Below are 11,833 nucleotides of genomic sequence, written 5' to 3' on the forward strand. Positions count from 1 at the left end.
GTGTTAATTATTATGACAATTATAAATCATCATCAGGATACTAATATAATAATAAATTTACTGATACTATATCATTGTATGTTGTCAGAGCACATCAATACGTGATTAATGTAATAATTGATGTATTTATTACAGCAGTAATTTACTTTTTAAAAGCATGTCAATATACAATTGTTATAATTGTGATATTAATTATAGCAATAATTTAAACACTTTTAATTATTCTTATTAATTTAAGGCCTCCAGATTATACGACAGGCTTGAACTCCAGTCTACACCCACAATCTCTCTCCCGGACCATCACCAACACATTTTCCTTCTCTTTCTTTCGCCAGCCCCTTCTGAGGGGCTGCATTCCGCGGTATCTCCTGCCATCTACTGATGCTTGCGAGGAGGCAACGAGCGCGTTTGGCCGAGCGCGGGGCGAGAATTCCCCGCCGGCTGCTCCAGACGGGGTGGGGAGAGGCACCGCCGTCCCGGGGCGGTCACAGCCTGCTGCCCGGGGCGGGCCGGGGCCGGGCTCTGCCCGAAACCTCCCCGGGGGAGGGGGGAGGCGCAGCCCTTAATAGCGGCCCCGCAGCGCGGTGCCGTCCCGGTGCAGCCATGGGGGAGGCGGCGGGAGGCAGCGCGGTGCCCCCGCTCCCGGCCGCGGAGGCGGTCGGCGGGCAGGTGAACGCGCTGACCGTGCTAGCCCTGCTGGAGAAGCTGGTCTCCATGCTGGAGGCGGTGGAAGGCCACCAGCGGCAGATGGATCAGAGGCAGCGGGGCTTGGAAGGGGCCGTGCGGAGCATTCAGGGAGACCTGGTAAAGCTGTGCCGCAGCCACGGCGCCACGGGGGAGGCGGTGGAGAAGCTGCTGGAGAAGTCGCGGAAGGTGTGCGCCAACACCCGCGCCGTGCGGGAGCGCCTGGACAGGCAGTGCGACCAGGTGCGGCGCCTGGAGCAGCACCACGCCCAGCTGCTCCGCCGGGACCGCTTCAAGGTGCTCATCTTCCAGGTGAGAGCCCTGCGCACCACCCTCTCCCGGCCACCCGAGCCTGCTCCCGACCCCGAGGGAACAGCACCCTGCTGCTAACTCCTCGCGAACTCGGGAAAAGAGCTCGCTGGTTACTAACTCTTAGCAAACTTGGGAACCAGAGATACCTCTTTGCTAACTTGGCAAATGTGGAAGAAAAACCTTTTCACCTTAGCAAACTTGGGGAAAGAGTAGTCTTTTGCTAACTCTTAAGCTTGGGGAAAGTGCCCTCTTTTACTTTTAGCAAATTCAGGAGTAACGCCCACTTTTCCTCTCGGTGGACGTGGGGAAAACATGTTTTCTAACTTTTAGGAAACCTAGGAAAAGAGCTGTCTTTCTTTTTTACTCTTGCGAACTTGAGGGAAAAGCCCTTTTTTTTTTTTTTTGAAACTTTTAGCAAACGTTGGGAAAGAGCCCTCCTTAACTCCTGCAATCTTAGAGATAAAGGTGTCTTTTAACTCCTAGTGAACCTGAGGAAAGAGACCTTGTTTTGCTAACTCTTAGCATGCCTGAGAAAACTGCCACCTTTTATTCTCTGCAAACAAGGGGAAAGAGCCATATTTTACTAACTAGCATATGTGGGGAAAGGTTTGCTCCATTGTGTGTTTTGGGGGTTTTTTTAAGTAAACTTGAAGGGCCCTTGTGTTTTTCCAAACTCTTGGCAAACTTGAGGAAAGAGTCCATTTTGCAAAACTGCAGTAGAAATGTCCCTAAAAACTGCCACTGGATCTGCCCTGGGACGCAGGAGAGGGGCAGGGCTGCAGCTCCCTGTCTCCTCGTGCCCTGCTTCGCTCTGCAGGGCGGATTTGGCCCATTCAGGGATGAGCTGAAAATTGAGCTTAAAAACGCAGCTTGCCGGGAGTCCATCCAGTGATAGCAGCAGTTTGCATATTTTCCCCTTTTTAAGCAATGGTCTGGCTAGAACACGCCGTGAGCTTTAATTAAACACAGGACGTGACTTTCACATATTTAAAAAAATACAGGCCTCCACAAATCACTGAGGGAGGGCAGGAGAGCAAATGCTGGGCTGGGGTAGTCACAGCTCGGGCACTTCACCAGTGCCTCATGCTGAACTTGGCAGCTGGGCGTTACCTCTGTCAGCCACTAACTCTGCTCCTTGGGTTGTTGGGGTTTCTTCCTATTTAAACCATCCCAAAATAAGAGACTGGTACTTGATTCTAAAAAGCTAGCAGGCCTGGTTAGTGCACAGGCAATTCCCCCAGAAAGGAAGCCCCCACCTCCCTGCTTATTGTTGTCCCAAATTACAGTCCAGGCTTGTCAGGCCAGAAGAGGAGGAGCTGCGGCATGTTTCCACCCCAGAAGGAATGTGGAAATTATTCCAGAGACTGGGTAAATTAAAAGACACATGTTCTCTGCAGTTCTGCAAGTAATTTAAGATCCATTACTGTATGTCAAAACAGTGCCATCTCCCAGGCCCCGTTAGATAATGACTGGCTCTTGCCTCCAGGCTCAGACCTAGACCTAGAAAATGTCCTGTGGGGTGGGTGCATCAGCAAGGCCTGGGGGAAGGTAATTTTTAACATTGCTCATACCTCTGAGCATGAGAATTAAGGCCTTGCTGTTGCAACAAGCGTCTTCCTCCAGAGAACTCAATATTTACTATTTTAGGATGACATAATGCAGAGAGGAAAGACAAACAGAGCTCTTTGTGTGCAGGACAGTTGACATTACCTCGGGCGGGGATCTTCCACTGGCAGTAATTTGCAGGGGCTGGGTGAAAGCAACAGTGAAAATCACCAAGTTTGAGGGGTAAAGCAGTGTCCTGCTGGCTCATTTCCTGACATTAAATAGTGTTGTAAAGCTAAGGCCTGTTTAAACCTCTGAACCTTTCCTTAACACTGCACAAACCAAAAGCAAACAATGCAGCTCCATGTCCCCGTACAACAGATAAACAAAATCCACTGCCTGTCACTGGGCTGGTGCCTTTGGACAGCAGGTCTATTCTCCACAGCTTTTACAGGGACTTAGTTGACTCTGTTCCCGTCTCTCACCAGAAAATATGTCACCACAGTGCAGGATGATGAACTTAACCAGTCCCAAGCCTATGCAGATCAGGAACACAAAACTTAAAAAAGAAAAACTGCAGTTAAAAATTCACTAAAAAAAAAAAAAAAAAAAAAATCAGCTGTCAGCTGGGAATTGCTCCTGGCAGGGGCCTGCAGTTAAATGGCAGCGTGGCTGTCTGGAAGGCCGGGATGGTCATCAGAGCTCCTTGGGGGCATGAGAAGGTGACTGGGGCAGGCAGCACCCAGGGCTTTCTCCAGTGGAGTTTGGCAGGAGCTGGGATTTTCCACTGAGAAGTGGCTGCAGCCAGAGGGGTGGCCAGGTTGTGCCCACACAGGCTGTACCCAGGCTGTACCTGCATGCCCACCACCTTGAAATCTCCCAGCAGGATCTTCTTTCAGGCTGGAGGAGGGACAATCTGGTAGTCAGCAGGGCCAGTGCCTTGCTAGGATAATTGTACAAGGGAAAAAACAGCAGGCTGGCTGGGTTTCTGTCCTGCCTTGCACAGGAATCCATGGAAAAACAATTGCAGGAAGGAGAAGTCACAGTAATGAAGCCGTATTGACGCCAGATTTCTGTGAAAACAAAGGGAAACCTGGATGTATGAGACTCCTCTTCAGCTGGGGGATCCTTCTTTTCCACTGAAAAAAGCAATGCCAAACTTCAGGGAGCATGTTTCTCATTAGAACCAGCTTCTCCAGCTTAGGGAGACAGCTCAATATGAAAACAATAATTCACATTTGTGATTCAGTTCTGCTTTCACCACATACGCTAAACTCCCTAATACTTGGTGGGAGCACTGAGCACAGCCAAAACACACGACTGAGCTCCAGCTCTGCATTTTATGAAACTGTGCTGCCACTCGCCAGCACCAGCTTTCCCCCTGCATATGCACTGAGAATGAACTGTGTTTAGACAAGTTCAGTTATTTACATATTTTCCATTAAAATGCTCTTAGTTTTCTCTCTCTAGAATGTCTGCATATATTTCTTTAATTGGTGGCATATTTTAAGGGAGCTCCATTCCAAGAATTTGGGGATGCAAAAGTTGTTATAAATGACACAGCAATTCAGCAAAACACTGAAGTGACTGTTTCAAAAATCCTTGTTAAGCTTTGGCATTGTTCCCCTCTATTTTGTTCTTGCCCCATGACCAGCTTTTTGGTTCTGGTTTGGTGGGGGTTTTGTTTGCTTTTTTAGCTGCAAAAGCAAAATGGAAGATAAAAAAAGGCTCATGTTTAATTTTTCAATTAAATGTCATGTTTACTGGTTAAATGTCATGCAAATAGGACAGATAAAATAAGTCAGAATTGCAGCTTGGGGTCAAGCACACTAATATTCAAGTCTCTTTCAGATGCTGCTGTTGGTAAATCCTTCATCCTAAAATGAAGCAAGAGGAGGGCACAGAAAATTAGCCATTTGATTGTATCTTCTTGTATGGATCACTGCAGTAATCTTTGAAAAAGCAACTTCAAACTCAAAAACGAACGAGTGAGGGAACCAGAAGAATTACAAGTCAATAATGCTGTATTTCCCACTGGAGCCTTGCAGAGAGAATACTCTTATATTAATGACAAAAATACCTCCCACAGCTCTTTGGACTTGGACCAGCTGTGCTGGGGGAGGTCGGGGGACGGCGCAGTCACTGCCCCAGCCTGCACAGGACGGGCAAATGGGTGGGTGGCACTTTCCTGCTCCCTGCCCTCCCTCCCCACGGTGACATCCAAGTCTGAAGAGCACGTATTTGTGAGAAAGGAAAGTAGGTGGAGCTGGAGCTGGCTTCAGAAGGATTTGTCATGTTTTTACCTATTTTGTGTAGCAAAGCAGGTTTTAGGCTAGTGATCATTTAGGCATATAACAGCAACATACAAGAGGAGCCTGGACTGGGAAAATGCCATCTCTCCTTCTTGAAGGTCATGGCCTCATACAGCAAATGTAACAAAAAACCAAACCAAAGCAGATTGATTTCCCTCCTGCAGCATCAGAGATTCAGCAGGTCTTAAGTAAATTAACTGCCTCTTCACTCAGGCCACCCAGTTTGGTAGTAGACTGTTACAGATCTTATTCCTTTTTGTAAAAGATAAGGATGAAATTACGACCTACAGAAAGTTATGAAGAATGGCTGATCAAAGCCACAAGGAAGGCACTGATTTTAACTATGCAAGTATTACTACTGTTAAAAGAGCTGTTTTATGCACAGAACTTCCCCTATTCTATTCATCTCCTATATGGAAAAATAAAATTCAGAGGAGCTAGCTACCTACAGTCAAGCCCATCTGAGAAAAAAATGCAAGGGGTGTTTTTGAACTCAGATGTGGAAAATACAAAGATGTATTGCTTTCTTAGAATTTTAGATTAGATCAAGAAGAAAAGATCAAAGTTTTACTTCTTTTGGCATGGAAAATAGTTATGCAGTTTGTAGCAGCTGGTATTTTTCAGTGTATTGTTCTAGTCTTCCTAAATGAAATAGCAGACTGCTTAAAAATGTATCAAAACAAAATATAGGTGTCATATAAACTTGTAAGACCAAAAAGTTATCAATAGCCCACTTAAAATGTGTTATCACTAACCATGTTTGAAATAGAAATGTCTGCTCCACCACAGAGCATTCCTGCTATACCACCCTCGTGTTTTCAAAGCATTTTACTTAATTTATTTTCATTTGCATTTTAATAGTTCCTGTAATCCTGAGGTCTTTCGGAAACATGACATAGGAAAGCGTGTCATTCCCATTTTATAAGCACACAAATAGATGCCCAGAGGCTGATGTTTTCCAGAGCCATGCAGGAAGCTTAGACAGAGGGGTGATCACTTGAATGCCAGTACTGCCTGATAGCCAAACACCACCAAGGACGTGCTTTTAATTGAATCCTTAGCTCATTATTATATGCAGTATATTTTTGTTTGGAGGTGGTTTTTTTTCTTTCTAAATATGGGTAGTTTGACAGTCTCTCTTCTACTCAGAAATTTGATAAAAATTGAAATCAAATCTATGTCTGCATTCTTCTAGGGATTGCATGCAGTACTTCAGTTTAATATGAATACTGTAGCCAGAGCTAAACTGACCTTGAGAAGGACCTCTCAGACCCATCTCTGGCTCACACTGTGCTGTGATCAAACTCATATGACACCACTTTCCTAGATAAAATACTTAAAAAGTAACAACCCACCTCGCTACTCATTAAAATCAGAGTTTTCTATACCATTCAGGCACTTAGACCTGAAAGTTCAGATGTCTAAAACTGTGTGTGATTACCTAGGTTTGGAAAGAATTAACTAGACATGAAAACTGTGCTTTATACTGAGTTCTCATGCTCTGGGGAATAATTCAATGCTGCACCCACTCATGTAATCCACATTTCATTAACTGCAGTGGAGAGAAAATACAAATATTTGTACAGCAGTTAATAGTTGGTTTCACTTAAAGCTGGTGCAGGTTTCCTTTGTTTTGTTATCTTGGTCACTGTTGCTGATAGTTGCAACAACATTACAGGAGTCAGGAGAAGAGTGTGGGCTTTATGAAATGTTCACTGCAGGCAGAGGGCTTGTAAAGCTTTGTGGCAGTGTATCTGACTGAGGCCACTGGGCCAGAAAGGTGTGCAGAAACCGTAGGAATAAAGCATATACAAACTGTCAAACCAGCATCCATTTCTTTTATACTTTCCATTTTTATATCCTCAAGGGATATTAACCAGCATACCTGAATCACTGTATAGACACAGTATAAAATTATTCTGCCCTTCTATATGGCATATTCTTGAGTTCCAGGAGGGCTACAAAGTAGCCCTTGTTTTTAATAGAATCACAGAATAACAGAAACAATTAGGTTGGAAATGACCCCTTGAGATCATTGAGTCCAACCTATGACCCAACACCACCGTGTCAACCAGATCATGGCACTAAGTGTCATGTCCAGTCTTCTCTTAAGCACCTCCAGGGACAGTGACTCCACCACCTTCCTGAGCAGCCCATTCCAGTGTCTAATCACTCTTCCTGTGAAGAAATTCTTCCTAATGTCCAACCTCAACCTCCCTGACACACAGTTTAAGTGTCCTCTTGTCCTATCACTGGTTGCCTGGGAGAAGAGCCTGACCTTCACCTGGCCACAACCTCCTTTCAGGGAGTTGTAGAGAACAATAAGGTCAGCCCTGAGCCGCCTCTTCTCCAGGCTAAACAACAACCACGTACAACAGCCTCGACAGCAAATTTAACCCAAGGCACTATTCTCTGCAGTGATCACAACTGTATGCTCAGTCCTGAAATAATGAGCATGAACTTGGAAGTGTATGTGGCTTTTTTTCCCCTTAACTGTGCACTCAGGCCCACTAGGGACAGATCTGAGACTATTACAACCATTTCACTCAGCACTTACTGCTTTTTTGTATCTTAAGATAAATATGGAGGGAGGAGGGAAAGGAAAATCCTTCCAATGCATGTGAGGAAGTGCAATTGCATGTACTCTGTCTGGAAGTGATAAAAAAGGTAATTAATAGAGACTATGCAGATTTAAGGTTCAAAGTGCTGAGAGCAGAAGGGAGTGTGCAAGGAGCCTCATTTTCTTTGCAGGGTTAGATGCCTGCAAAACCTCCCACAGAACAGAATGTTCATTGTGCTGCCTCTGAGCTGCTCGGGGTTGCAGAGCTTCTGCGCTCAGTGGTCACAGACATCCCTCGTTACGACCTGCAGCTTTTGCCCTTGCTCAGCCTGTTTTGTTTTCAGATACCTTCTTTCTTTCTGTGTCCTTTCTTGGTTTTGTTTCTAAAAAGCAATACTTTTCCTTTTAGCTAGAAGCTCCTCTTTTCTATGCAGTATAATGTCTTTTTTTTTTTTGTATACCATGAATTTTTATTCTTACATTTCAAGGAGTTGTCCTGTCCACATTTTAATATTTACCAACCAAATTTATTAGGGTTTTTTTTCTGTATAGCTGTAAAACAGGATATACTCTAACCATCATGAACTGCATGGTTTCTCAACATCAACAATCCGTTTTTAACAGCAATATACATTTTCCAGGAATACGGCGGAAGTGCTAACTGCATTTGCCATTTGAGATACTTCCCAGCTACAACCAACACCTCTGCAGGGATATTCTCAGTCTTTGGCTCAAGAAACTGAGAGCTCTGTGGGGTTCTGTGACTTCTGGAGGTCTGCACAGTGGTCTGCAGTACAACCTCCCTCCCCACCACACTCTGCTTTCTCCCCAGCTGTACAACCTAACAGCTAGACTCTCATTCAAGAGTATCTAAAATAAATGACAAAGAACAGGATTTCCATTCTGCATACATTCCAAGTCACTTTGAAAGAGTAGTCTTACAGCTGACAGCTCATAAGTCTTAAACTTTACCAGATAATGGTTCAGTGGTCTTTGAGTGGTTTGTTACTGGTTAAGTGTATTGAATAAAACAATAAACATTCATCTCATCATTGGGGGGGAAAGAAATAATTGTTCAGGGTTGTGCTTTGTTTATTAAATTTGTGTCCTGTGAACTATGAAACTCAAATATTGTCAATTCTTTCAGGAGGAAAATGAGATCCCTGCCAGTGTTTTCGCAAAAGAGCCCATTCCCAGCATTACAGAAGGAAAAGAGGAGCCTGTGGATGAGAACAAAACACTGGAAGAAACCTTACACACAGTGGAGTTGGGTTCAGATGATGAAATGTTTCATGAGGGAGATGACTTGGATGACAGTGCAGAGGAGAAAACAGAAGAATCAAGAGCTGAGAAACTTAAAAGATCCAGCCTCAAGAAGGTGGACAGCCTCAAAAAAGCATTTTCCCGCCAAAATATTGAGAAGAAGATGAACAAGATCAGCACAAAGATTGTGTCACCTGAACGGAGAGAAAAGATCAAGAAATCACTTACTGTGCATCACCAGAAATCCTCCTCTTCAAAGGGCTCAGGTTTCAAAGTTTCTCCCCTCACATTCAGCACAAAGAAAGGCCGTGAAGGAGAAAGCCCTGCAGAAGCTGAGGACAGACCATCAGAAACTGCAAGCAACGAGCAGGCTGAGAACGAGGATGAAATGTCCTTCACCGACATGCACTCGGATATGACACCCAGCACCTCCCTGACCGAGGAGGGCAAAGCAGCTGTCGACTCTCTAGAGAAGGAGGCCAAAGTGGAAGGGAAGGCCATGATAAACAACAATATTGAGCTATCCATTGTGGAAGATGATGAAGAGTACGGGATGCCTCTAGAAGTTTCTAGCCAGAAACTGTACGATGAGAGAAACAACCCAGTTGGTGGGGAAATGGAACAGTCTGACGAAGAAACGACCCAAGCAGCCGTCCTGCAGGTGGACCAAACCGCGTAAGCGTCCCAAGCCCTCCTTCGCCTGCCAGACACGCACGGTTTTCCTTAGGCAAGGAACTGGTTTCAGCTGCACAGGCAGGAAAAGCGACTAAGCCTCTTTCATCCTTTGCTCTGCAGTGATAATTTATTGCATCGTGTTGGAATGCAGAGTGGACAAGGTCAATGACTTAGGCTGCAGCGTGCTCTGGTTTAGGCCAAGTCACTGGTGGTCATGAATTTTAGAGATGCTGCCAACTGGTGTAAGAGACTAGCAGGAAGAGAGTATGTCTGGTAGAAGCAAGCTGGTCAGCTGGCTTTCTTAGGTCAGAGGAATGCATGGAGAGTAGTCAAGACACCCAAGCATTTCTGTTGTCTTTTCTTCCCCCAGCATTTCACAGCACTGTGAGTAGTTCTGTATGTAAATGTAGGAATACCAATGAGAACATTTGATCTCAGTTGCCTTGCCATGCTCCATGAATAATAACAGCCTCAGTAACTCTGCACACATGTATAGTTTGTTTGGGGCTTTGCTCCACAGCGCTGTAGGACTAAAAGAGCAGAGTAGTTAGAGGGCGAAGCTGAAAACTCAGTTCCATCCATTTCAGTGGGGGAAAGATTTTTGCCAGTAATCACTTGCTATTCATTTAGAAGAAATGACTGTGTTTAGGTTGGGGGGGCGGGGAGGGAAAGGTATTTTTCAATCTAACAGAGTTATGGAAATACATTAATGACAAGCATGAATGTGTGATCAGTTACTGCACCTTTAAGGGTTCAGAAATTGAAAAGGAAAAAATAGGTGTTTCATAGGAACATGAAGGTAGCCTGAAGAAAATATGAAATGCTATGAAATGTAAAAAAAGCAAAAATAACCCCCTACAATATTCAATCTATACTCCCAGCTTAAAGTATATATACTCAGATAACACAAATTAATTCATAGTCTTTATAGCAATATACTATCAAACTTTGCACCTGCACAACTTTGTATCTCAGAGTATTTTGCAAATAGCATAATTTATCTTTTTACAGATTATTTCATATATAGAGCTATATCTACACAGAGTTAGATAATTACAGGGATGTAAGGACAATTTCTTTAAAAAGGTGAAATACTCTTTCAGGCATGTCCAAAGGGAACAATGTGTTGTGCATTGAACTTCATGGCAGGGATGAGTTTACGTAAGTATGCACCTGCAAAGCCACAGGATTTGGTTCTCTGCTAATAACTTTGATCAAAGTCACCTACCTGCTCTCAAAATTAGTAGTCTGTAATTTTTCAAAATTAATTGAAAATGAGAGGTTACAAGGTAGTTTGTTCACTATGGATGTTCATTCCTGTCACTTAACAAAGGTAAGGGGCAAGGGAGGAAAGGGAAGCACAATACCCACAACAGTTCCCTTACATCCTTGGTTGTTTATGCAGTGGGTTATTTTTATTTTTTTATATATATATATAAATTCTACTGATACTTAACATTGCACTAAAAGGTTGCTTCCTTTTGTGTTTAGAATCACAAATTACAGGGGAAATAAAAGCTACAGCAGAAGTACCATTATGAAATAATTAACAGGTATTACTCCACAGGGATAATATCTGTAACCAGCAAATCACACTGGAAGTTAGTTAGTCAGAGCTTAGTGTAGGCGAGTACTATTAAGAGTTAAGCTCTTAAGTGCATGGTATCATATAGAAGATACTGTTTCTAAGAAAAATCATGGCATAACTCGTGCAGCTATATTTTTATTTTGTATTAACTACAATGGATTTCAATAATTTTTACTTGTAACTAACTATGAATATGACAAATAAAAGCATAATATAAAACACAGCCATGTCAGTCTTTGGGAGAAGCAGTCTGAGAAGCTGGCAAAGATGAAATTTAAAGGTCAAGTGTTTATTACTTCAGTTCATGTCCCTGTTGTACCTATACCATTTTCTTTCTCATCCTGTGCTGTTATTTAGCAATGCAAACACCAGTGCTTTACTTTCCAGATACTTGTCAGATTTCTAGCCCATCTAAATGTACTCAGGCACTTTCCAAAATCTGCTGGCTCAATCTGCATCTTTTTATTGGACTGCGGCATACTCCTAATACTCTAAATAGTCCTGAAAGCATATTTATATTGAAGTCTGTGTTCTGTTTATGCACACAGATAAACTCGTGTCTTCTGGAGTGCCACATAGTCTTTAGCAGGCTTAATTTTACTGACAGACCAAAGAAAGCACTTCTAACCTTTATGTAGCAGCTGTCAACCTCCCACAGTCACCAAGTGCTAACCAGGAGCCCCAGCATCATGTTTACATTTTGCTTTCGGATATGCTGGTTTGTTTGTCCTGCTAAGCTTTAATTCAAACAATACCCCTGGCCGTGCTTTATCCAGTTTTAGAGATGCTGAAATGAATCCCATGCACACTGTTCTAAGAGCATTACAATGCTATCCAGTAAAACCATTGGAAATGCAGATACTGAGCATCTGGGAGAATTAACTCAAATACCCA

At 43.5% G+C, this 11,833-nt stretch overlaps 1 protein-coding gene across 1 annotated transcript; it reads left to right on the forward strand.

Annotated features, from left to right (window-relative positions):
• The first annotated feature begins 580 nt into the window (after window positions 1–580).
• On the forward strand, window positions 581–11,162 carry CAVIN2 (caveolae associated protein 2). The gene is made up of 2 exons (XM_042041095.1): window positions 581–996; window positions 8,561–11,162. Exons 1-2 carry the CDS (start codon window positions 604–606, stop codon window positions 9,353–9,355), a joined length of 1,188 nt encoding a protein of 395 aa, XP_041897029.1. The 5' UTR covers window positions 581–603; the 3' UTR covers window positions 9,356–11,162.
• Window positions 11,163–11,833: the final 671 nt, after the last annotated feature.

The sequence above is a fragment of the Corvus kubaryi genome, unplaced genomic scaffold, assembly GCF_017639235.1.
Source record: "Corvus kubaryi isolate FWS band 111438036 unplaced genomic scaffold, C.kubaryi_AGA036_p1.0 37396, whole genome shotgun sequence".
In the NCBI taxonomy this organism is placed as follows: domain Eukaryota; kingdom Metazoa; phylum Chordata; class Aves; order Passeriformes; family Corvidae; genus Corvus; species Corvus kubaryi.

What these genes read in the sequence shown, in the direction of transcription:
- CAVIN2 (XM_042041095.1), top strand. Translation starts at nt 604, where the DNA reads ATGGGGGAGGCGGCGGGAGGCAGCGCGGTGCCCCCGCTCCCGGCCGCG. An exon ending in TCAAGGTGCTCATCTTCCAG is followed by an intron (nt 997 to 8,560) that starts GTGAGAGCCCTG and finishes CAATTCTTTCAG; the next exon opens with GAGGAAAATGAGATCCCTGC.